Below are 27,060 nucleotides of genomic sequence, written 5' to 3' on the forward strand. Positions count from 1 at the left end.
ACATGCCACAGGTCAAGAGTTATCAATAGGGCAAGGGTAATTATAATGCAATTAGGCAAGAATTAGAATGCATAGAATCGGTAGCAAAATGCAGGGGATATAGACAATGGAAATGTGGAGCTGGTTTAAGGAATACATATTGCGTGTCCTTGATAGGTATGTCCCTGTCAGGCAGGCAGGGAGGAAGTGATAAAATAAAGAAACCGTGGTTTACTACAGAAATTGCATCTCTTGTTAAGCAGAAGGAGGTGACTTATGTGTTGATGAGGCAAGATGGTTCAGATGAGGTGATGGAGAGTTACAGATCAGCTAGGGATTTAAAGAGGGAGGTAAGAACTGCAAAGAAAGGACACGAGCAGTTTTTAAGCAAATAGAATAAAGGAGAACCCTAAAGCTTTCTACAGGTATGTGAGGAATAAAAGGATGATTAGGGTAGGAATAGGGCCAGTCAAAGACAGAAGTAGGAACCCTGTGGAGATTGGAGAGATGCTAAATGAACATTTCTCATCAGTTTTCACTCAGGAAAAGGAGAATATTGTAGAGGAGAAGAACGAGGTACAAGATATTAGACTAGAAAGGATCGAGGTTAGTTATGAACAGCTGTTATCAATTCTAGAAGGAGTGAACATAGACAAGTCCCCTGGGCTGGATGGGATTTATCAGAGGATTCTCTGTGAAGCTAGGGAAGAGATAGTAGAACCTTTGGCTTTGATATTTGAGTCATCATTGTCTACAGGTTTAGTACCAGAAGACTGGAGGATTGCAAATGTTGTGCCCTTGTTCAAAAAGGGCAGTAGAGATGACCCAGGTAATTATAGACCAGTGAGCCATACTTCTGTTGAAGGAAAGGTCTTGGAAAGGATTATAAAAGATAAGACTTATAATCATCTAGCAAGCAACAATTTCATTTCAGATAGTCAACATGGTTTCGTCAAGGGCAGGTCATGTCTCACAAAACTCATTGAATTTTTTTGAGAAGGTGACCAAGCATATAGATGAAGGTAGGGCAGTTGACGCGGTACACATGGACTTCAGTAAAGCCTTTGAAAAGGTTTCACATGGTATGCTGTTGGAGAAAATGCAGAGGCATGGAATTGAGGGTGATTTAGCAGTTTGGATTTCTGAAAGGAGGTAGTGAGTGGCGGTTGATGGAAAATATTCAGCCTGGAGTCCGGTTACTAGTGGTGTGCCACAAGGATCTGTTTTGGGACCACTGCTGTTTGTCATTTTTATAAATGACTTAGACGTAGGCATATGTGGATGATTTAATAAATTTGCAGATGACACTAAAGTCGGTGGAGTTTGGAAGAATGTTACAGGTTGCAGGGGGACTTGGATAAACTGCAGAATTGGTCTAAGAGGTGGCAAATGGAGTTCAATACAGCTAAATGTGAGGTGATGCACTTTGGGAAGAATAACAGGAAGACAGAGTACTGGGTCAATGAAAAGATTCTTGGTAGTGTGGATGTGCAGAGGGATCTTGGAGTACATGTACATAGTTCCCTGAAATTTGTCACCCAGGTGGATAGTGCTGTTAAGAAGGCATACAGTGTGTCCGATTTCATTCGTAGAGGGATTGAGTTCTGGAGCCACAATATCATGCTGCAACTATACAAAACGCTGGTGCAGCCACACTTGGAATATTGTGTACATTCTGGTCCCCATATTTCGAGAAGGATGTGGAAGAATTGGAAACTGTGCAGAGATTTACCAGGATGTTGCTTGGTCTGGAGGGAAGGTCTTATGAGGAAAGGCTGAGAGACATGAACTTGCTCTTATTGGTAAGAAGGCTAAGAGGGGATTTGATAGAGACAGACAAGATGATCGGAGGATTAGATAGGGTAGACAGTGAAAGTCTTTTCCCTAGGATGCTGACGTCAGCTTGTACGAGGGGGCATAATTACAAATTGAGGGGTGATAGATTTAAGACAGACGTCAGAGACAGGTTCTTTGCACAGAGCGGTAAGGGCGTGGAATGCCCTACCTGCTAATGTAGTCGACTCAGCCACATTAGGGAGATTTAAACAATCCTTGGATAAGCACATGGATGATTTTGGGATAGTGTAGGGGGACGAGCTGAGAATAGTTTACAGGTTGACGCAACATCAAGGGCCGAAGAGCCTGTTCTGTGGTGTATTGTTCTATGGTGTATTGTTCTATGCCTTTGAAATGTTGTAATTGTACCCACATTCACTATAGCCTCTGGCAGCTTGTTTCATTATCTACACCAACATATTTTGGTGGGCGGCACGGTGGCACAGTGGTTAGCACTGCTGTCTCACAGCGCCTGAGACCCGGGTTCAATTCCCGACTCAGGCGACTGACTGTGCGGACTGACTGTGCATGTTCTCGCCGTGTCTGCATGGGTTTCCTCCGGGTGCTCTGGTTTCCTCCCACCGTCCAAAGATGTGCGGGTCAGGTGAATTGGCCATGCTAAATTGCCCGTAGTGTTAGGTAAGGGGTAAATGTAGGGGTATGGGTGGGTTGCGCTTCGGCGGGTCGGTGTAGACTTGTTGGGCTGAAGGGCCTGTTTCCACACTAAGTAATCTAATATTTATATACCTCTAATTTTATAAGATACCTCAAGATACTTTGCAAGAGCATGATCTAAACTAAAATACACCATGCCACCTGAATTTTCTTCGATAAAAGTCTGGTCAAAGGGATAGATGCTATGAAGTATCGAATTAGGAAAACAAGTCAATGGGGCATTGGAAGGAATTCCAGCGCTGCAGAGGGTTCAGGCAGCTGAAGTTACTGCAGTGGAGCAATTACAATTGGGAATGCTCAAAAGGTCAAAACTATAGAACACACTGCTTAGGATATTATCAGGCTGGAGGAAATTATCAACAATGGAATAGAAAAATACCATAGTAGGATTTGAGACCAAGGGCACAAACAAGAATATTTGAGTATTTTGCCTCCTTCAGTGGATTGATAAGAATGTTGATTTAATCTTTAAAGCTTTGAGATATAAATACAGTAGATGTTTTCCATGTTTTTTGTAACTCTGTTAGAAAAAAATCATTTGGGGTCATGGTCTGCAACATTTGGAGACATGTAAGGCATAGAAGAAATAAAATTGGAGCCAAATATGGGTGGTACAAACATTGACTGGAGGAATAAAAAGTAAAAACTACTTAGGACAAAATTTTAAGCTTACATACAGAACAAGTCAACACTGCAGCAATAGAAAACAAAACCTATACGTTCTACTGTAGAAACTGCACTGTGATAGAGGTTCTTAAAAAATACAATTTTCTTTTTAAGGGAGCTGTTCTTGGTCATGTCCTTTCAATAACAAATTATATAGTTTTATTGACCTAGGAATACAGTTTCAAGTCAGCACTTCAAGGCACCTAGGAGATGCTGGATTCAAGACAATCAGTTATTGTTTTGGCTGCTGTGGGTTGGCAAAGTGGGGACAGATTAAGAAAGGATACCTTCTTCATGGCAAATTACTTGTTCCACATGTTTCTGGAATTGAATCAAGATCATGGTTTAAGAAAACAAAAAGTGAGCAATATTTTCTCCTCCACAGAGTCTATTACTAATATTGGATAAAAATGGACAATAGGTGCAGGAGTAGGCCATTCAGCCCTTCAAGCCTGCACCGCCATTCAATATAATCATGGCTGATCATTCTTAATCAGTATCCTCTTCCTGCCTTATCTTCATAATCCTTGATTCCACTATCCTTGAGAGCTCTATCCAACTCTTTCTTAAATGAATCCAGAGACTGGGCCTCCACTGCCCTCTGGGGCAGAGCATTCCACACAGCCACCACTCTCTGGATGAAGAAGTTTCTCCTCATCTCTGTCCTAAATGGTCTACCCCGTATTTTTAAGCTGTGTCCTCTGGTTCGGCACTCACCCAGCAGCGGAAATATGTTTCCTGCTGCCAGAGTGTCCAATCCTTTCATAATCTTATATGTCTCAATCAGATCCCCTCTCAGTCTTCTAAACTCAAGGGTATACAAGCCCAGTCGCTTCAGTCTTTCAGTGTAAGGTAATCCCGCCATTCCAGGAATTGACCTCGTAAACCTACGTTGCACTCCCTCAATAGCCAGAATGTCTTTCCTCAAATTTGGAGACCAGAACTGCACACAGTACTCCAGGTGTGGTCTCACCAGGGCCCTGTACAGCTGCAGAAGCACCTCTTTGCTTCTATATTCAATTCCTCTTGTTATGAAGGCCAGCATGCTATTAGCCTTCTTCACTATCTGCTGTACCTGCATGCTTGCCTTCATTGACTGGTGTACAAGAACACCCAGATCTCTCTGTACTGCCCCTTTACCTAAATTGATTCCATTGAGGTAGTAATCTACCTTCCAGTTCTTGCCACCAAAGTGGATAACCATACATTTATCCACATTAAACTGCATCTGCCCACTCACCTAACTTGTCCAGGTCACCCTGTAATATCCTAACATCCTCATCACATTTCACCCTGCCACCCAGCTTTGTATCATCAGCAAATTTGCTAATGTTATTGCTGATACCATCTTCTATATCATTAACATATATTGTAAAAAACTGCGGTCCCAGCACGGATCCCTGCAGTACCCCACTGGTCACTGCCTGACATTTTGAAATGGAGCCGTTTATCACTACTCTTTGTTTCCTATCAGCCAACCAATTTTCAATCCAATCTAGTACTTTGCCCCCAATACCATGCACCCTAATTTTACTCACTAACCTCCTGTGTGGGACTTTTATCAAAAGCTTTCTGAAAGTCCAGGTACACTACATCTACTGGATCTCCCTCATCCATCTTCAGAGTTACATCCTCAAAAAATTCAAGATGATTAGTCATAAATCCATGCTGACTCTTTCCTATCCTGTTACTACTATCCAGATGTGCCGTAATTTCATCCTTTATAATAGACTCCAGCATCTTTCCCACCACTGGGCTTTATTGGTAGAGGAATTGAGTTCCGGAGTCCTGAGGTCATGTTGCAACTGTATAAGACTCTGGTGCGGCCTCATCTGGAGTATTGTGTGCAGTTTTGGTCGCCATACTATAGGAAGGATGTGGAGGCATTGGAACGAGTGCAGAGGAGGTTTACCAGGATGTTGCCTGGAATGGTAGGAAAATCTTATGAGGAAAGGCTGAGGCACTTGGGGCTGTTCTCATTGGAGAAGAGAAGGTTTAGGGGAGATTTGATAGCGGTGTATAAAATGATTAGGGGTTTAGATAGGGTCGACACTGAGAACCTTTTACCGCTAATGGAGTCGGGTGTTACTAGGGGACACAGCTTTAAATTAAGGGGTGGTAGGTATAGGACAGATGTTAGGGGTAGATTCTTTACACAGCGGGTTGTGAGTTCATGGAATGCCCTGCCAGTAGCAGTGGTGAACTCTCCTTCTTTATGGTCATTTAAGCGGGCATTGGATAGGCATTTGGAAGTTATTGGGCTAGTGTAGGTTAGGTAGGATTCGGTTGGCGCAACATCGAAGGCCGAAGGGCCTGTACTGCGCTGTATCTTTCTATGTTCTATGTTCACTGAGGTCAGACTAACTGGTCTATAATTTCCTGCTTTCTCTCTCCCACCTTTCTTAAAAAGTGGTACATTAAGCCACCTTCCAATCCCCAGGAACCGACTCCGAATCTATCGAACTCTGGAAAATAACCACCAACGCATCCACGATTTCCCGAGTCACCTCCTTCAGTACCCTGGGAAGTAGACCATCAGGTTTTTGATTCATGCCTCCTCTGATCCCATATCATATAAAAATTCTTACTTTTGAACAGCTTAGGAGCTGAGATATCAGTTAGGATCACCTAATATAGAATATATTTGAAAACTACCAGCAACTGGAGGAAGCAATGTACATGTGCAGAAAATAAGGACTGACATGCATCAAAAGTTCTATAATGGTGCTTGGGCAGAAACAGGAAAGATGAATAGATCAAATTACGTATAAATTAGTGTTGGAAATATCTTGGATGCTTTAATGAAGATCTTCCATCATACGGATATCCTGCAAGTTAGACAAAAGTTCTGCAATGAAGATGCTCACTCACATTAAATGTTGTGTAGTGTCATGGTTTAAGCACTAAAGTACAACCTAGTAGTTTTTTTGTAACAGAGATTGAGAATGGGCTTTAATGTATCTGTTGACATACAGGATAACCATCTTATGTTCTCTTCAGAGGCACACAAACTTCTTATGCTTCAGAGACTGAAACAAGTTTTGCGACTAACTGTTTTACGATGTAAGTTTGCTCGTTGAGCTGGAAGGTTCATTTTCAGATATTTTATCACCATACTAGGTAACATCATCAGTGAGCCTCCGGTGAAGCACTGGTGTTATGACCCGCTTTCTATTTGTCTGTTTAGGTTTCCTTGGTTTGGTGATGTCATTTCCTGCTCTTTTTCTCAGAGGGTGGTAGATGGGGTCCAAGTCAATATGTTTGTTGATAGAGTTCCAATTGGAATGACATGCTTCTAGAAATTCTCATGCGTGTCTGTTTGGTTTGTCCTAGACTTGGATCCCATTTACCACCCTCTGAGAAAAAGAGCAGAAAATGACATCAACCCAAGGAAACCTCAACACATAAATAGAAAGCGGGTCATACACCAGTGCTTCCCGGATGCTCACTGATGATGTTACCTAGTATGGTGACGAAATGCTGAAAATGAACCCTCCAGCTCATGAGCAAACTTACACCCAGTAACTCAACCTGAGCTACAAATCTTCTCAAAACTTGCTAATTGTTTTACCCTGGTGATTCACGTGCCAGGAGGATTTCTGAGCTCCACCTATTCAACTTATGAAGAACACCCCAGATAGGAAGGAACCTTTCCATTGGCACTGTTAGATGAGAATGTGAATTGTAGAAGAACCTAATCAACAACATTGTGCTTATGAAGCCAAACACCTAAAATCTAATATAGTATAGACTTGTTCCAGTCCCACTCACGAGCTATATGAATAAATACCCCTTTTGTCAAGAAGAACAAAATGATGTTCAAATATTTGGGAATATTTCAATAAATACAAAGTTGAAAATCAAAAATCTTTATTTCTATTCTTTTGTGACAAAATAACATTTTATACAAACAAGCCATCTATCATTTTAAAACATGAAAAATTTAAGACAGGGTGTTACAAAATACAGCTCAACATCCTAATGAAATTACAAAGCATCAAGTCACAAATATGAATTTATGCATCTTACATTTCCTGTGAAAATAGTAAACAAATTATCAAGTTCAAAAATATAAGATTTACTCAGCCACATTTATTACCCTTCATAAAATATCCCAAAAAGCATTTCTCATCTATTCATGTGGTACTAATATGGAACAGATCGAGGGTTGAGGAAGCAATGAAACATTTCATTTTTTAAAAATGTGCAAGATATAAGAAACTCTGAAAATAGTATGGATGAGACTGCATGATGGATAACCAAAGTGCAAAGATGAGAACTGTTGCACCACCACCATGAAAATTTCCTAATGTATTATTCTGCATGCATTCCCAAGCATTTCTAGGAGCTGAAGCTTATTCAGAATTCATTTTCTATGGTATTCTTAGAAACTTTCTCAATAGTTTTTTTTCCCTAATGAACTATACATATCTTTTGGAAGTTTCAAATTTTAGAGCAAAGAATTCACATGAGTGAGAGGTAAATTGCATTCAGTATTCCATTCTCAGAATGAAGTAACAGTAAATTAAGTAGTTAGTTGTTCCCATTTGGAGTATTAGATCATGCCCAAACTTAATTAGTCTATGTCACAGAACAGGAAAGCTATTATTACTTTCAGACACTCCAATCTATAGAAACAGCAACGTGTCACATACATTACATTTCACCCCTATTCAATCAGAGCCATAGCTTACAACGATCATGAGAACTATACATACATACACTTTGCTGTACTCTGGCAATCCAGCTGACTGCTTGTCATTAATCACAGGCCATAAATTACAATACTTGACAGAATGTCACCTTTTTATTTTGCCACAATCACTGACGTACTCTGGAAGTGAAGGTAGTGGAAAATGCAACATACGGAGACTACCACATTCTCTTGAGAGTCAACGGTCCAAAGTCAGTGCACTAAGTATGTTGACTGTATGACTATAGGGCAAATAAACCAGTTTCCTTTTTTCATACTTGCAAGGAAATAATTTTGATCCCTCGATCAAGCAAGGCTTCCATTTTTACTTGATTACTGTTCCCCCATTTTGTATTAATGCATGGTTAGTCCATCTGGAAAACAGCTAAATAAGAAATCTATGCAACAGTGTCAGTGGAAAGCTGCTTTCTGACTGGCCACAGTTTCACATTGGATATTTCTCAAAGGAATGGCTAATATATCCAAAGAAAGTTACATACAGACTGAAAATTTGAATTCTAAGAAATATGATAAAATTCTTAGCACTGGGAAAATTGACAAAACTGGGTTCATGTTTTTGCATCCTTTTTTCAAATAATCTATCTGCTTAAGACCTTCTTCTCAAAATAAGTTAGTTTCTCAATTTCTTATACTAGTAAAGAAAGATTCAGAAATATCAGTCTGTAAGCTGGAAACATTTCAAAGGTTTCAGAATTGACTAATAAGAATTAGTCCACAAAGAAATTCAAAAACATCTCAATCTTCACGAATATAGACGGCCAAATAAATTGCAAGCATCTGTGAATCGTTTTTCACTTTTACTAAAAATAAATGTTTTTGGGTGACAAAGAAAGCTGTGAGCTTTTTTTTTCTTTTAAGTACTTGAGAAAACCTTGTATCTGTGGTGCCATACAAGGCATGTAGAGTGCTCAATTTTTACATGCAATGTTCAGCTGAAGACAAAAAGGTACTGCAATGGCACCTTAGGTTGTACAAATATAAACAATCCTGGTAAAGTAGAGAACACAGCTAAACAAATTTGAAGGGTATTGGATGTAGCAATCTTGTGAGGGAATTAACACAATTACATCCTTAGATCTTAATTCATGATTCTTATGTTTTCATTTAAGATTATTCATCATGAGTGGCTGTCATATGTCATGGCTTTAAATGGATTTTTATATTGGGACAGGTGGATATAACTTTAGACTTTTTATTTTATCCTTTCTGGAAAAGCTGGCTACATAAATGTCATTAAGCTTTTGGCAATAAGTATGCACAGAAAGGTGCACCTTCGCTGTAGCAATGGCTGAGAAAATTTTGACAGTTCAGATTTTTATCCCATTTTTAGCATATGCCACTGGACTGAAAAATAACTCTGAATGCACAACTACAGGTCTCAAGATATATTATAAATGTCGATATTAAAATAAGTAGTAAAAAGGAGATCCAGAGACAAACCTTGCATAAATAAAGATGAGAATAAAGAAAAAGTATTAAATGGCACCAACCCACACCTTTTTATTGGCAGGTATTACCAATTTTCAGACTTAACAGCATGTCTTACACTCCACACAAGACAAGGATAAAATAAATTACTGGTCAAAACTTGTAGCAGGATGACACAACTTACATGGGACTCTCTTACTCTGCTAGTTTAACAGTCTTCATTCTGCACCACTTCTGACTAACTTCAAAACCTGTAGGGTAAATTATTTGTGAAACAGACTCAGAAATGAAGACTGAGAATCACTCCCCTTGAAAGTCTTATCAGATATGGTTTTAAATAAATAAATGCAAACCTACAAACACCAAGTAAAGGCAGACATTGTCAACTGCATTTCTATGCAAGTTCAAAGATTAGAAATTAGGCATATAGGATTGTACTTATTTCAATTATGCACAAACAATTCCATGAACAACTGGATAAAAGTAGGTAAAGGGGGTGTAGAAAGAGCATTACACATAGTGGGTCTTATTAAATAAAGCAGCTTAACAAACAAGCATAAATAATGCATTTGGATACACCATTCTGACTCCTAGACTTGTCAGGTAATGGCTCTAACATTGCTTCAATACCTTAGATTTCATTGTCAAAGGTGAAAGAGAAATCAGAAGAAAGAATTAAAATATAAAAAAGGTGCCAAACTGCAAAGCAATACCAGTTTACAGTCAAAGTTGTAGTTAATTTACATGAGATATATTTTCAGTGATTTCGGTCTTGTCTAGTCAAAGAAAAAGTGTGGTCAGAACAAAATTAGCTCCTGCTTTCTACCATCAAATGTAAAAATACTTGCTTCTTCCTGTAACTGTTACTTAGTGCTCAGAGGCCAGAGCTGAGCAAATCTGTACTTGAACCAACATATTTTGTATGTAATCAAAGAGTTTCAAGAATACCTAAAACCCAATTAAACCAGTCTGGTGAAAATTACAATGGATGTTAAATTTGTCTCTTTAACAAAAGAATAATTTTTATTCAATAACCACCTCCATCCATCAAAACAAAATTATACTAGGCATCTTTGTTTATACCAAATGGCAAACTTCAGCTTTAATGCCATTCTATGACTAACCCATCTGAAACCTTTTCCCTAATTTCTATAGAAAATTCAATTAATAATTCACATTCAAGGATTTGCTTTATGATTTCCTTTTCTGTAGTTTTTGCTCAGTTGTCCGATTTCCCAGTGGATGGTCAAGGAAAAAAGAAGAATGTGAATGTTGGGAAGAGCAATTTCAAACGCTACTATGATTTTAAATTTATTTAATTCTTTGTCAACGTCAGTGAAGTCCCAATCCTAATAGATCAAAGTAAAGTTGCAAAGTCCTAACCAAGATTCACTGACATTTTCTTAAAAAAGACAATATCTATCATAACTCCTGATCTGTTTTCCTCTTAAGACAATATACTGATGGTATGACTGTGTGACTAGAAATGTCAAACAGTTTTAAACTAACTGAAAATGCCATACAATGTCTCTAAATTAATACATTTTTCTGACCATAAATGCCAACATTTAATTTCATGGAAGTTTTAAAATCAGTATCCCCGGTATCATCAGTATTCACTATTTCTTTTAACACTAGAAAATGATTACCGTTGTTACATTCCATTTATAACTTGACAAATCAATGACAAGATTAAAAACAACACACAATAAAAATATATTTCAAAGACTGAATGGACTGAAGACAATGGGAACAGTGTCATTCTGTTAACATGCTTAAAGACTTTTCTTTCAGAACAGTATGCTAAGTGCCAAATAGCCTCCTTACAAAGTTCACCAAATTCTTTATTGCCAACCCTCGACCATAATATCCAAATTTACAAAAGAGGCATGCCCAGGCTAAATACAAATAACTCAACATCAGGGCGAATGCTGGCATTTCTTTGACTTAATGAGCATTAAAATTTCTCCAAAGTAATCTTTTTCAGTTCTACAATTATAGAATGGAGATTTCAGACTGAGTTCAGAATGTTGTTATTTGGATTTAAGCATCTGTAAGCACAATGTTTCTTAATAGTTGTGAAATCAGAACCAGAACATGAAGAAAATTTAGAACTGGGAATATCAAAAATAGTGAATAAAGCTCTACCAGGTGTGCTTAAGGTTACCTTTACATTTCTTACAATGGAAAACAGCCAGAGCCTGAGAAATCTGGAAATATTTCACTTTCATCTAACAGTGCCTTGCAACATAAAGGCAGCAATTATATTCTTCTGTAATCACTTACATTCAAGTCATATCAATGCAATTGTACGGTATCACTCACATTCACACAATAGCTCAAAATACATTGTAAATTTTGACAGATTCTGACTTTTTTTTGGCAGACCATTTCCCTTATATTCAATGCTTCTGGTTTATAAGCAATGATGCATTATCTCATAAAACTAGACAGGAGAATTTTGCAAGTTAAAAAGGAATAAATGCTTTTAATAAATATCTTACCATTCAGTTTCTGATACAGAACGTGGAAGGCGGTCTTTGGATTGAGAGGTCGATTTTTAAATAGTACAACTTTGGAAGTACTACACATTTTGCTGGACAAAGATTAGTAACAGATGGAGAATACAGAGAAACTAAATGAACTAAGGAACCTTTGAGGGTTTACAATAATTTCTACATAAGAGTACTCAAAACCAAAAGAAAACTAAACTGTTGTCAAACTAAGCACCATAAGATGAGCTCATTTTGTCAGTCACAACTACTAATTCATATGACAGAAAAACACGCGTGACCAAAAACTTTTGTCTGATATGCCATGGATGATGCGGACGCAAGCACTACCATGTTTTGTGAACAGCTTCCATTCCGTTTTAAAATATTTGGAAGAATCTTCGTATCAAATCTTTTGAGACCTATTAAGCTATAGCTCTTGATAAATATCTAACATTCTTTGTATATTTTCAAGTCAAGTCTTGGATATTGCTCCATTTAAGATGTGAAGTCCTGCACTTTGGTCACCAAGTGAATGGATTATTTTATGTGCATTGTAACAGAAAGTAAGTTAGCTAGGCGCAATAATTATTTTTGCATAAATGGGAATGATTTGGTCCTCTAAATAAATTACCTCTAGTGTCTTCCACCCATTCCTAAACATAGTGCAAGGCCATGTGAACACACAATGAATATTTGACTATAAATATAAATCGGTCCTTTCATTATGAGGAATCTTTCATCACAGCTAGGCATTCATCTTACATATAGGAATGTGGGTGGAATTTCAAACCCCATCTCAATCACTTCTGCCATTAGTAAGCATAACTGAATTTTTCTCCTCAAGTGCAGAATGCATAGAAATGATAAAAGATAATTCACAGCCAAAAGCCACCCTCTTCATCATCAATGCAGGCTTAGACTGAATGAGCTGAATCATTGCTGACATATATTCATTTTAAACAGTTCCACTACTGTCCTCCATTATATGCGTAATCTGCCTTGTTGTGCATAATCAGCTTGCTGTCCACAAAGTAAAAACTGTCAGACCGTGTATCATAAGGATTGTCCACCATCTCTTGAACTGCAGAAAGAGAAAGAGAATGTACAAATTAATATCCCAAAAGTTCACAGAAATATGAAAGTTTCAAACTAAATACTATAATAACTTGAAGTAAATATTTAAGATAGGCATATCGATTTTTCAGAGCTTGAAATTTTACTCTCTCCTCACTGTCATAGAGAAGCACTCTATGCATTCAGTTCTCCTGTTAGGTTTCCGTCACTCTAGATCTACTGAACTAATGAAGGGTCCATTGTCCTCAGCATGGCCACTTGTCTAGCAAAGCACCTGCTGACCAGTAGAGCTACTAGAACTTTTTTAAACCATTTTTATCATGGCTAATTTTCAATCTGTGTTAAAGGGTTTTCAGGAAATTTCCTGAATGATCCTAATAGCATCACAAGTTTACATAAAGTAACCTTGGCAAGTAATCTAAACTCATTATGAGGATTCAATCACTGCAGTACAGAAGGCATTCAGCCATTCAACCCACAGTGCCAGCCCTTCCTAAGAAATGATTCACATATTATAACTCCCTCTCACCCTCCTCACATCATATTCCTGCACCTTCCTCCTTTTCAGATACTTAGGAAGTATAGTAAAAATACAGTACAAGAGGATTCCATTTTTCAGTACTTCTCTATCTTTGGAGTTTCCAGATCTTGAGGTGCATATCAGGACACCTTTTAAATGAGTTAATGGTTTCTGCCTCTACCTTTTCAGAGAGTGAGTCACAGACCTACACCAATCTTGGAAGAAAACATTTTTCTATACTTCCCCTTTAATCCTTCAACCAACAACTTTGAATTTGTGCCCCTTAGTCACTGATCTCCTAAGTCTAAGTCGTCCTTCTCGTCCATTCTAGCCAGACAGCTCACAAACTTTTTCTGCAGTTAAATCTCCCCTCAGCCTCCTTTGTTCCAAAATAAACAATTCCAAGCATATCCAATCTTTCCATACAGCTGTGATTTTCCAGTCCAAGCAACATCCTCACAAATCTCTGCTGTATCCTCTCTAATGCAATTACATTCTTTCTGTAATGATGTGGCCAGAACTGCACACTGTACTCAAGTTGTAGCCTAACTGTTCTTTTATACAGCTACAACATACCTTCCCTGCTCTTTATTAGCTGAGGCAGAGAATACAAGGAAGTATTGTATGTGCCTTCCTCACTATTTTATCAAGCTTTCTTGCTCACTTCATAAATCTGTGGACATGCAGATCAGGGTCCTTCATTCCTTTAAACCTCTTAGTATCCTCCCATTAACAGTGTATCCCTTTGCCTTGTTTGACCTCACACTTCTGTTTCTTCTTCTATTTTCCACTTTTTGCCTATCTAACCAGCCCATTGATATCTTCCTGCAGCTACAACTTCCCTCCAAACTATGAACCACACACTAATTTTTGTTGTCTGCAAAATTTTTGATCATATCCTATACTGAAGGCCAAATCATTAACATATATCACAAAAAGTATGATATCTCATACGGAGTACCCGCAGAAACAGTTTGAGTGCAAAAACATTTTCTGCAACAGGGTTAATTTATTTCCAGTTTGCTACGTTCTCCTGGATTCCATGGGGCTTTTCTTTAAACCTGCCTGCCATTTAGGACTCTATCAAAAGTCCTGCTAAAACTCATGCAGACCACAGCAAATGCACTATCCTGATCAATCCACGGTGTTAGCTCCTCAAAAAATTCAATTTACTTATTCATGATCTTCCCTTAATAAGTCCACACAGAGTGCTCTTGGTCCATGCCTTTTAAAGTAATGGTTTATCTTGTCACTCAATATTGGTTTCAATAGGTTGTCCAAGGTTAGACTGACAGGCCAGTGATTGTTTGGTCTGCCCCTTGCTTCATTTTTTAAACAAGGATACAACGCTAGCCAACCGACATCTATGTCCAAAGGGGATCGGAAAATAACGATCAGAGAATCTGTTATTTCCTCCCTGGCTTATTTTAACAACCAAAGGTATTTTTCAGCCAGCCCTGTCAATTTATCCACTTTCAAGGATGTTAATTTCCTAAACACCTCCTTTCCCACTAAGTTTATCACACCCAATATATCATACTGCTCAGGTACAATGCCTGAACTTATCCCCATTTTCTGAAAAGACAGACATTACAAATTCATTAAGAAATAGATTCACTTTTCTTAACTCTACAAATAGATTATGGTTCTGATCTTTTATGGGCTCAATTTACCTTTGGGTTCTTGTTGATTTTATTTGCCAATATTCTTTCATGCTCTTCCTTTATATTCCTACTTTGCTTATGATATGACAACTGTACTCGCCTCACTCCTCTCGGCTTTCTACAGTATGGAATTAACAATGTCTGACATAAACTTTCCATTTCTGCTTCATCTTAACCTGTAACCTTAGACATCCAAGATGGTCTAGATTTGACCACCTCACTCTTTTACTTTGTGGGAACACGTTTATTCTGGCTCCTGTGAATCTCTCCTTTAAACAACTCGTGCTGCTCTAACATAGACGTACCTTCAAGCAGTTGTTTCCAGGCCACTTTTGCTAAATCACTCCTCAGCTTAGTAAAGTTATATTAAAATCATCTGAATTATGACCACTACCAACAAAATGCACACCCACTTCCTTCCACCTGCCTAGCTTAATTGCCTAAACCTAAGTCCAGCTCTGTGGCCTCTCTTAATGGACTTGCTACATAGTGGCCAAAATGTTCTCAATACACTTCAATAGCTTTGCTCCTTCCATTTGTTTCATGCTGACACTATCCCTATTAACACTAGGACAAAAAGTTATTGCCCTGTTTCTCTAAAACATTTGCAAAGATTTACTTACTTATTTACTCCCTATTTGCCTCTGACTGTTTGGAGGATCTATAGTATACGATCAGTGGCATAATCTCCTTTTGTGTTCCTTCTATCTCTTCAAAGTTGTTATTGTGTCTCCAATCAAGATAATTAACATCAACCTCTCCATTTTTTAAAATCCTTCTTTATCTCTGAAAACCTTACAAACAAGAACATTGTGTTGTCATTCCTGTCCCTCTTTAAGCTATGGTTTGTTAATTGTTATGAAATTATATTGCCTCATTTCTATCTATGCCCTCTGCTAATCTGCTTTATTTACCATCCTCCTAAAACAGAAGTAGCTCCCATAGACCACACTGTTTATTTTCTAAACTTGGTTGGTTCCTCTGCCTTCCAGGTGCATTCACTAATTTTGTCTTCCACGTCCATTTCTAATTTTATCCCATGCGAGCGTGCCCTCAGGATCACATCCTGCTGTCAATGAAGTTTAAACTCAGATGGACAACATTAGCACACTTCCCTCCAAGGACATTTGTCCCAAGTGAGATTCAAACCATCCAGCTTGAGCAGGTCCTACCTCCTGCAAAACCAATCTTGGCATCCCAAGAATTTAAAGCTCACCATCTTTCCAGCCACAACGTATTTGATCTAATCTCCTATTTCTATGTTCACTAGTGTATGGCATTGGAAATAATTTGGAGATTACAATCTTTATCTTTCCTAATGCTTAAACAACATTTGCAGAATTTCATCCTCCTTTCTGTCCATGTCTAGATTTTAATGTGGCCTACAACCTCTGGATGTTCACCCTACCCTCCAGAATGTTCTGAGGCTGTTCAGTGAGAACCAGTACCAAGGAAGCTTCACACCATCCTTGATTTATGCTTGCAGCTGGAAAAACAATTGTTTGTGCCCTAACCACAGAACTCTCTGTCACCTTTGGTCTGTCAGACTTCCTTGTACTCCACTGAAGAGCTAAGCAACTTGCGAAGCCATAGATTTGGCTCTGGCTGCATCTCCCTGATGAACCATTAGTCTCATCATTCAGAATGTACTAATACTGGTTGAAGAGTGGGATACTTTCAAGACTCGCCTGCACCACATGCCATTTACTTTTTGACTTTCGCATTGCCAGCTATTTCCGGTGTACTCTGTGGTGTACAGCTATAAATGTACAACTCAACTCGTATCATCACAGACACACTGTAGTGATACGAGCTGCTTCTCAAAAACCTCTCAAACAGCTCAAGATGCTGCAACTGACAACATTTCCCTGCACAGGTTGCTATCCAGGGCACAGCAAATATCCTGGACATCAATTTACACAAGAATGTGCACCCTACAGACTGGAATAGGCTTGCCATTTTATCAATTCAAAATATTGTCACTGTTATCCAACCTAACTATTTGACTTATTTCATAAGCACAATCAACAAATGACAATTACACAAACACATTAAAGTCAATAACATTTTATGAAAAAATTCACATTACTCCAGGGAGTCACCTTGCTGACTGAAGAAATAAAGATTACTGACTACTCTCCGTCCAGAAACCGAGAAATCAACATTTTGGGATTTCCAATTACTTAACCTAGGAGCTTTGCAGAGGTTAAAGACATAATATACAGTTTTCTAAGAATGCAAACACCACTTCAACAATCTATTTTCAGAAATCATATTTAAAAATTAATAATTATTCCCAGCAAAAGTATCTAGTCAGAATGGCATTCTCCCAAGTATCGCATCAATTTGAGACCATGCAATTTATTAGCACATCGCAGGAAGGACACTGGTTCTAATATTTTGGGATGGTCTCATTTGTACAAATCTATTAAATGGTGCTTTTTAAGAGATCCACATCTCTGTGGAAGAAAAATGGCAGGATATGATTTGTACTTTGACTTATCAATTTCTAAATATGGAAAGCTAGCCAAGCTTTCTTGAGAGCAGACAATGGAACTATAACCCCATTATGATGAGTGCTGACAACACTCAGAAATTACTTAGAAAAATTTACTTAATTGAAATATATTTTATTATTCTTTGTTATATTGAAAATACAAAACACATTAAAATTACTCTTTTAGCATATTTGTTGGATAAACCAACCTATTAGTTAATCATAATAGCACAGGTGGTCATTCAGTCTAGTCTATGGCTCTCTACAAGAATAACTCACCTTATCCCACTTCCCCGCATTTTCCCTTTAGCCCCAATTTTTCTTAAAGTTTATTACAGACTACCTTTATGAAGGCAGACAAAACAAACAGCAGAACATATGCAAGAGTACAGCATTCAGTTTACATAACAAATGTCCATAATTTGAAGATACAATTATTATATGACTAGACACTTGCCAGAAAAGTAAACCTTTGACCCTTAGGATCAGGGGAACTGATTTTGAGATTGGTCAGTGATGCTGAGCCCAACAGACAATCTAACACAGATCCAAAATTTCTGAAATGGGGGAACCAAAATACCACACACTGTCTTAGGAGGCTCTGTGGGGATTTTGATTGAACGAAAAGATGGTACACACACAATGATGATAAGTTGGAAATAGATATAGTGACCATATAAAAAATGGAGCTCAGAAATGTTAACTAAAATGGCCCGGCATATTGGCTGTATTTCCCGGCATCCTAAGCGAAACTAATTGCTAACATAGCAATTTGTAAGAAGCCAGCCTAGCAGTAAACAATCCTCCCCACAAGTTCGAGGATGAGATAGTACATAGCACTAGATCAAAGGGCAACCATCAGAGGAATACTGGAGCCTCATTGTTTTAGAGCTGTACTAATGAATACATGTTTAGTTTAGAGCAATTTTTGATATCTGAATGTTACCTTGAAAAGCAGAGTAAGAATAATGAGGGCTATGTTAAGAGCTTAACCAGATGGCTGTTGGTATGTGTGTGTGTGTGTTAGATTTAGAGCACTTTTTTTGTGTAAGCTTCCAATAAAGTATGCTTTGTTTAAATTTTACACTGTGCGATAGCTTAATGATACGGGACTCTGTATTGCGTACGAAGTTATGTATAAATGTAACAACTTTCCCTATCAACGGTGAGAGAATCCATCCTTTAGTACCCGGCGTGGTCTAAAGTGGCTTTTCTCTCCCAGGATTGTTTGTATATTCGTATACTGACAGTCTTGAATAAAAACAGTACTGTTGAAATGTGTTAATCAAGTTCTCTGTTCTTGGACAGGCGTTCACAAAAAGCCCAGAAGCTCAAAGCTGAGCTTCCACAATGTACAGAGACTATTTTGCCCTCTTAAAACACCTTCCTCCTGTATTTCATAGTAGCAGTCTCACATAGCTTGACTATGAAGCCTGGATAGTGTGCCATTGAGAGTCAACTTAGAGGATTACACAAGTTATCCATCACCAAATCCAATATTACCTCAAGTGAGTATTGAGACTTGACACACACTGACATTTATAACTGGTGAGACTTTTCAATCCACCACTCGACTTCTTTAAAAAAAATGCCTATTAGAATTTTCATGTCCACTTTAACATGAATTTGCTGTTTTATATTGGTTAAGACTTTTCTGTTAATTGTAAAAGATAGCACTCGAGTAATCTTAATTATTAGTAGTCAGTGATGCACATAATAGAAATGCCATTCTGGAAAACAAAAAAGCCACATTGGAGGTTAATTAAAATAATTGTGCCATTTTTCTTAACATTAAAAAAGCTTAAAAGCAGTATCTCAATTGTGCCTTGTTTGAATATCCCTTCCCTGCTAATGCACATCAATAAAATATATAATCAACCTCGCCACAAAGTTCCTTCATCAGGCAAAAGGAAAGAGGATGGCAGGTGGTGGAATGGGAAAGAGAAGGTGAGAAGACAAGAGAACCCACTCTTGAATTTCAGAGTTGTGTTTTTAAAACGTAGGTATCTATGATTGTTTATTAATTCAACATCAAATCAGATTAAAGCCCATTGCCAACTTCAGTAAAAATCAAATAAATCATTAGCTACCCTGATGGATTATGTTGTCCCATTTTCCAGGAAGATCTCAACTATGACCCTGGCCAAACTGTGAATCAAACTCAACCTACCTGACTCTATAAATTTAGAATGGAAGTGTTTATCGCTTCTTATTGTTACGCACATAATGAACTTAAAAGTGCATGAATGTACATCAGGTGAGGACAGTCTTAGGCTATTCGAGATTCTCCACAGATTCAAGTATCCCCACTACTCTTCACAAAGCCCTACAGCTGAAGAACAATCATCTAGGCAAAATGCTAGCTGGTAAGCACAGCATATATGGAAGAGCACCAATTAGGAGCCAAGACCATTAAGAGAGGAGAGAAAATCTAGGAGAAAACTATTCTGCAAATTTATATTCAACGACTTGAATGCACTGAATAACTGAATACCAATTTTCAAAGGACACCCTAAGTATGAAGAGTTTTACGAGTTGCTGAAACATTTTGCAGTGTAGTGTTGTGTTGAGAACTGACAACAACTTTTTACTTTGAAAGGAAAAAGGGTGTAATTTTAAGAATTTTCAAGAGGGGCAGTGCAAAATAAAATTTGGACACTTTTATGTTCTATTAAGATCTAGTAAAATTATAATTTGCTAATGGTCACAACTTAGATGTCCCTACTTGGAGGCCATAAAACTCCCAACCTTAAAAGAAACACTTGAAATATCATAACATTGAAGGATATGGGACAAGTGCAGGAAATTGGCATTAGTGCCTTTAGTGGTAGCTATTGTAATGGCAGACTCAATAGGCCACGGAGCCTTTCCTGCGCTATATTACTATATGACTATTTCTAAAAGAAATAAATACTCATCACAAACAGTGGCCTACTTGAATAGCGACTTGAAATCAACAAATTCATGAAGTGAACTGCAAAATCCCAATAGCAGAGTTTAAAGAAATTGAAAATACATACTGATGTCTTCAGAAAGTTGTGGGAATTCATATATATGCTCGCATGTATTTCTGCTGTTTGGAATACAGAATCCAAAATCAAAATCGAAGCTTTTCAGCAACCGCTCCCTGAAGTAATGTCTTTCAATCATCCTGAAGTTGTTTATGGGCTTGTCTCCAACTGTAAATTCCACCCTGTGAGAAAGTGGAGGGGATAAAGTACAAAATAAAGAAAATAGAATGCAGTCAAAAGCTAAAAATAAAACAGCGATTGCATTTTTAAACAAATTTTACAATTAAATATAAAGTTGCCATAGTCCTAGAGGACCGCAGGGTTGCTCTGTCATTAAAGATAGATGATTGGTGATAGCTTACCCTGAGGATCACTACACCTCAGGTGAAGGGAGGGGTTGAGAAGAAGAATCTTTCATGATAACTTCAGCCGGTATGAGAACTGAACCAATGCTGCTGATGTCACTTTTATTGCAAACCAGCTGTTCAGCCAACTATGCTATCCTTTATCATTATACTGCTCTCATTAACCTGCCCTAGATTCTCTCCAACAGCCGCACATCCTTCCTTAGATTTGAGGCCCAAAACTGCTCACAATATTTCAAATGCAGGTTGACTAGAGCCTTATACAGCCTCACTCAGCAAGACTTCTTCCTCTTGCATGCCTGCCCTCTTAAAACAAATGCTACCATTGCATTTGCCTAATTGAATCTGCATGTTAACCTTAAAAGAATTCTGAACAAGGATAGTTCTACATAATCTTAACAGAGAAAAAACAAATAACATATTGGAATTTGATATTCTAAATTGCCTGCAGTTCCAAGACAATAAAATTATCTACATGCATTTTAAGGCAATGAAGTGGTCTGTTAGTGGAAAGGATACTTGCTATACTTTGGCAGAAACATTTTAGACAGCATATTTTCATTCTGGCCATAGCGGCAGCTGGCCCAAGCTTTAATGCATCTCGCAGCACATAGTCCTGGACCTTGGAATGTGCCTGTCTGCAACACTCGGTCAAGGTCAACTCTTTATACTAAAAGACCAACAAGTTTTGGGCAGACAAAAAGAGCATCTTTCACCGAGATGATGGTCCTCCAGACACAGTTTACATTTGTCTTGGTGTGCAACCAGGGCACAGCCTTGTCAAACGCAGAGTCTTGTATTAGGGAGTTGTTTAGGATGTACCTCAACGAATACCACTGCATTTCCCTTGAGAGCTTCTTTGTAAAGGCATATCCCAGCGGGAGGTATCTGAGGGCAGCGTGTGGTGGCACACAGAGACCAGGTGTGCATGAATGATCTTACAAACAGTGCCTTTCTCCCCACCAGCTAAGCTATGTTTTGATGCTTGCTGGAAATTTTTGGGGAAGAGGCATTCTGGCAAATGCTCAAGGAACCATCTAACAGTATCAACCCTCTCCTCTTCCCATAGGGTGTCAACCACTTCCTGATGGACTTGCAATCAAAGGAGTTTTCCTTCACAAATGTTTCAATGAGGTATAGGAAATGTGGAACAAACCAACTATTTGGTTCTGTTAACTACAATGAGGCCAGATCTATCCTTCTCAACATTGGAGACAGGTAGAATCTCAGTTAGTAGTGACACTTGGTGCTTGCATACTGAGGGCCTACAGGAGAAAATGAGGACTGCAGATGCTGGAGATCAGAGCTGAAAATGTGTTGCTGGAAAAGCGCAGCAGGTCAGGCAGCATCCAAGGAGCAGGAGAATTGACGTTTCAGGCATGAGCCCTTCTTCAGGAAAGAAAGAAAGGCAAACCAGGAACCAAATTTTAAAATTTCCACCCTACTTTTTAAAACTTTTTCTGGTTTTGCCCCCCAGGCCACCCCAGCCATCCCTCCCCAACCCCCATTTCTTTAACCTCCTTCAATCCCATAATTGAACTTGAAGTCATGAACTCTTGCATGGTTCCACTCTTTAACCCTAGTTAAAAATCACACAACACCAGGTTTGTTTGGAAGCACTAGCTTTCAGAGCGCCACTCCTCCATCAGGTGGTTGTGGAGGTTAAGATCATGCTCACAGAATTTATAGCCAAAGGAGCCCAGTATCATGGAGATGTGATACCATAAACAACCTCAGATTAAAACTTGCATCTTTTATAATGGGATACGCTGGTTACTGTTCTTTGATATGTAAATCCCAGAACTACTTTTGGATTACATTCTCAAAACAAGTCAACTTTTTAAACAATACGTATGAAACCCCTGTTTGTGTCCCAATGCTATGTCAAACTGACAAACCCTCTGTAGAGTTTTACAGACTTTTACATGGATTCCTGCAGTTTCTGAGCAAAATAAAATATAATTCTGCAAAAACAAATTCACCCCATAAGTTTATGTGCGCGTGCTTGTATGAACAACAGATTGAGTGTGTAAGCTTGCTTAAATAGTAGGCAACATAGTGGTTAGCACTGCTGCCTCACAGCGCCAGAGACCTGGGTTCAGGCGACTGCCTGTGTGGAGTTTGCACATTCTCCCCGTGTCTGCGTGGGTTTCCTCCGGGTGCTCCGGTTTCCTCCGACCGTCCAAAAGCGTGCAGGTTAGGTGAACTGGCCATGCCAAATTGCCCATAGTGTTAGGTGAAGGGGTAAATGTAGGGGAATGGGTCTGGGTGGGTTGCTTTTCGAAGGGTCAGTGTGGACTTGTTGGGCCGAAGGGCCTGTTTCCACACTAAGTAATCTAATCTAATAAAAAGTATGTGCGAGACTGTCATGGGGTATGTGTGAGAGGGTGCTTGTGTTGGTGCAAATGAGGGTGGGTGTATGCATGTGCATATGAGAGAGGGTCTGTGTGGGCGTGTGTGTATGCAGGGGAGTGTGTGAGAGAGAGTAGGAGTGTGCGCGCGTGAGAGAGAGAGAGAGAAAGAGAGAGAGAGAGAGAGAGAGAGAGAATTGTGCAGTGGGGTCACCTGTAGTGTGACATGAATCCAAGGTCCCAGTTGAGGCCATTCCCATGGGTACTTGAACAAAGCTATCACCTCTGCTCAGCCACTCTACGTAATTGCTGTCCCAAAGTCTACTTTGGAAGATGGTCACCTGAAGGTTCGAGGGCAAATGTCCCGACTGGGAGGGAACACTCCTGCCTGGTGATTGTTGTATGGTGTCCATTCATCCGCTGTCATAGCATCTGCTCTGTCCCACCAATGTACCATGCCTCAGGACATCCTTGTCTTCAGTGCATGAGATAGATCATGGTGGCCGCATCACATGAGTACTCACCGTGTACATGATGGGAGGTAACCCCCAATGTTACCCATGTCAATACTCTGATAGTAGCTGCTGTGGCAGGGTCGTAGAGTGTTATTGTCCTGAAGGCTGGGCAATTTGCTATGAATTATAAGGCTTAAGTTTGGTGGTTGTTTAAAGGCAAGAAGAGGAAGTGCGGGGAAGTTCTTGGTGAGATGCTCATCGTCATCGCTAATGGTTTGCAAGCTGCGAACAACATGGCGTAGGCTTTGGCTCCCAGGAAGAACTGGACAACGATGGGTGCCTTATCTGTGGCAGGCTGTGTCTGTCTCCTAAGGAGGTCATTATGGTTTCTCATTGTGGCACACTGGAACTGGCGGTCGATGAGTTGAGCATCGTACCCCATTCTTATGAAGGCATTCTTGAGCATTTTCAAGTGTCTGTCATATTCCTTCTCATCCAAACAGATCCTGTATATGCAGAGGGCTTGTCCACATGGGAGGGCTGTTTTAATATGTTTCAGATGAAAGCTAGAGAAGTGTAGCATTGTGAGGTTATCCGTGGGTTTGCGGCGTACTGAGATGCTGAGGTGCCCATCCTTGATGGAAACACATGTATCCAAGTTTGAGACAGGTACTAGAGAGTTGTCCATGGTAAGTCTGATGGTGGGATGAAACTTGTTAATATGACTGTGTAGTTATTTCAGTGACTCCCACGAGTCCAGAGGAAGAAAATATTGTCAATATATCTCATGCACCCTCTCACACATACCCTATCACACTCACATACATGCTTAACCAAGCTTACACGCACATAGATTTACATGCACACTATCACACGCACTCACTCCGATATGCACACACTCATGGGCACACTCAATCTGTCACTCCTACACACGGGCACACAGGTTTATGGGGTGAATTTTGTTTTACAGAATTATATTTTATTTCGCTCAAAAACTGCAGGAATCCATGTAAAACAGTTTGACATAGCATTGGGACACAGATTTCACACCTATTGTTTAAAAAGCTGACCTATCTTGAGATGCCGGTGTTGGACTGGGGTGTACAAAGTTAAAAATTACACAACACCAGGACTATAACCTGATGTTGTGTAATTTTTAACTAGCTTGAGAGTGTAATTTAAAAGTAGTTCTGGGATTTACATATCAAAGAACAGAAAACAGCATATCCCATTATAAAAGATGCAAGTTTTAATCTAATGTTGTTTGATGCATCACATCTCCATGACACTGAACTCCTTTGGCTATAAATTCTGTGAGCATGATCTTAACCTCCACAACTACCTCATGAAGGAGCAACACTTCAAAAACTAGTGCTTCCAAATAAACCTGTTGGACTATAACCTGGTGTTACGTGATTTTTAACTTTGTCCACCCCAGTCCAGCACTGGTACCTCCAAGTCATTACCCCATAGTGGTATTTATATCTGCAGCACTCCAAGTGCCATGCTTTCAAATTCCCTCCTGGATGAAATTGTTCAATTACTTAGTTGTGTAAGTCAGGAAATCCAAATTAATTGCATGGCTCAGCGGTTAGCACTGTTGCCTCTCAGTGCCAAGAACCTGTATTAGATTCCAATCTCAGTCAGCTGTCTGTGTGGAGTTTGTACACCCTCCCAGTGTCTGTATGGTTCTTTCCGGTTTCCTCTCACAGTCCAAAATGGTGGATTAGCCGTAGGAAATGCAGGGTTACAGGGAGACAGTAAGGGCATGGGTCTGGGTGGGATGGTCTTCAGAGGGGCGGTGTGGACTCAATGAGCCGAATACACTGCTTCCACACTGATAATTCTGTGATAATTCATGTGCTTTAGAGGTGTAACCTTTAGTTTCAGGAATGAAACTTTTAGGTTAAATGTATGATAAATCAAAGAGCATGATTAAGAACTTAGCAAACAAAAGTGAATGCAAATCAAGTAAGATAGAGTTAATTAAATTTACAAGGTAGATCAACAGTGTAGAACATGCAGAGAGAAACCATGTGGGCGGCACGGTGGCTCAGTGGTTAGCACTGCTGCCTCACAGTGCCAGGCACCCTGGTTTAATTCCTGCCTCGGGCAACAGTCTGCGTGGAGTTCGCACATTCTCCCTGTGTCTGCATGGGTTTCCTCTGGGTGCTCCGGTTTTCCTCCCAAAGATGTGCAGGTCAGGTGAATTGCCCACGCTAAATTGCCCACAGTTTTAGGTGCATTAGTCCAGGCTAAATATAGGATAGGGGAATGGGTCTGGGTGGGTTACTAAACGGAGGGTCAGTGTGGACTTGTTGAGCCGAAGGGCCTGTTTCCCTACTGTAGGTAGTCCAATCTAAACCATCTGGAGCAGGGAATCAACTAGCGAACCAATGCTAAAAGTATCCGAAATAAGGTCGGTGAGCTTGCAGCATGGATGGGTACCTGGGACTTCGATGTTGTGACCATTTCAGAGACATGGGTAGAGCAGGGTGAGAAATGGATGTTGCAGGTTCCAGGGTTTAGATCTTTCATGAAGAACAGGCAAGGTGATAAAAGAGGGGGAGGCGTGGCCTTGTTAGTCAAGGTGGCTGAGAGAACTTTTGATGAGGACTCGTCTACTGAGGTAGTGTGGGCTGAGGTTAGAAACAGGAGAAGTCACACTGCTTGGAGTTTTTTTTTTATAGGCCTCCACAGAGTTCCAGGGAGGTGGAAGAGAGGATTAGCAAAATTATTCTGGGTAGGAGTGAAAGGAACAGGGTGGTCATTATGGTGGACTTTAACTTCCCCAACATTGACTGGAAATGCTATAACTCTAGTACATCGGATGCATCAGTTTTTGTCCAATGTGTACAGGAGGGTTTCCTGACACAGTATGTCAAAGGGCCAACAAGAGGGGAGGCCACACTGGATCTGGTGCTTGGTGATGAACCAGGCCAGGTGTTTGATTTAATTGTAAATGAGCACTTTGGAGAGAGAGTGACCATAATTCAGTTAAGTTTAGTTTCGCGATGGAAAGGGATAGGTACATGCCACAGATCGAGTTAGCGATGGGGCAAGGGCAATTATAATATGATTAGGCAAGAATTAGAATGCTTAGAATGCTTAGTGGGCGGCACGGTGGCACAGTGGTTAGCACTGCTGTCTCACAGCGCCTGAGACCAGGGTTCAATTCCCGACTCAGGCGACTGACTGTGTGGAGTTTGCACATTCTCCCCGTGTCTGCGTGGGTTTCCTCCGGGTGCTCCGGTTTCCTCCCACAGTCCAAAGACGTGCGGGTCAGGTGAATTGGCCCTGCTCAATTGCCCGTAGCGTTAGGTAAGGGGT

The 27,060-nt window shown here is 39.6% G+C and overlaps 1 protein-coding gene across 1 annotated transcript in view; it reads right to left on the minus strand.

Moving 5' to 3' along the window:
- Positions 1-7,075: 7,075 nt before the first annotated feature.
- unc119.1 (unc-119 homolog 1) overlaps positions 7,076-27,060 on the minus strand; it is a 69,925-nt gene continuing 49,940 nt past the window's right edge. The window contains exons 4-5 of the mRNA XM_060843730.1: positions 20,569-20,741; positions 7,076-12,874 (exon numbers count right to left, since the gene is read on the minus strand). Of these exons, the coding sequence (XP_060699713.1) occupies positions 12,762-12,874; positions 20,569-20,741 (286 nt within the window). The 3' untranslated portion in view covers positions 7,076-12,761. The remainder of the gene's footprint in view (positions 12,875-20,568; positions 20,742-27,060) is intronic.

The sequence above is a fragment of the Hemiscyllium ocellatum genome, chromosome 24 (assembly GCF_020745735.1).
Source record: "Hemiscyllium ocellatum isolate sHemOce1 chromosome 24, sHemOce1.pat.X.cur, whole genome shotgun sequence".
Taxonomy (NCBI): domain Eukaryota; kingdom Metazoa; phylum Chordata; class Chondrichthyes; order Orectolobiformes; family Hemiscylliidae; genus Hemiscyllium; species Hemiscyllium ocellatum.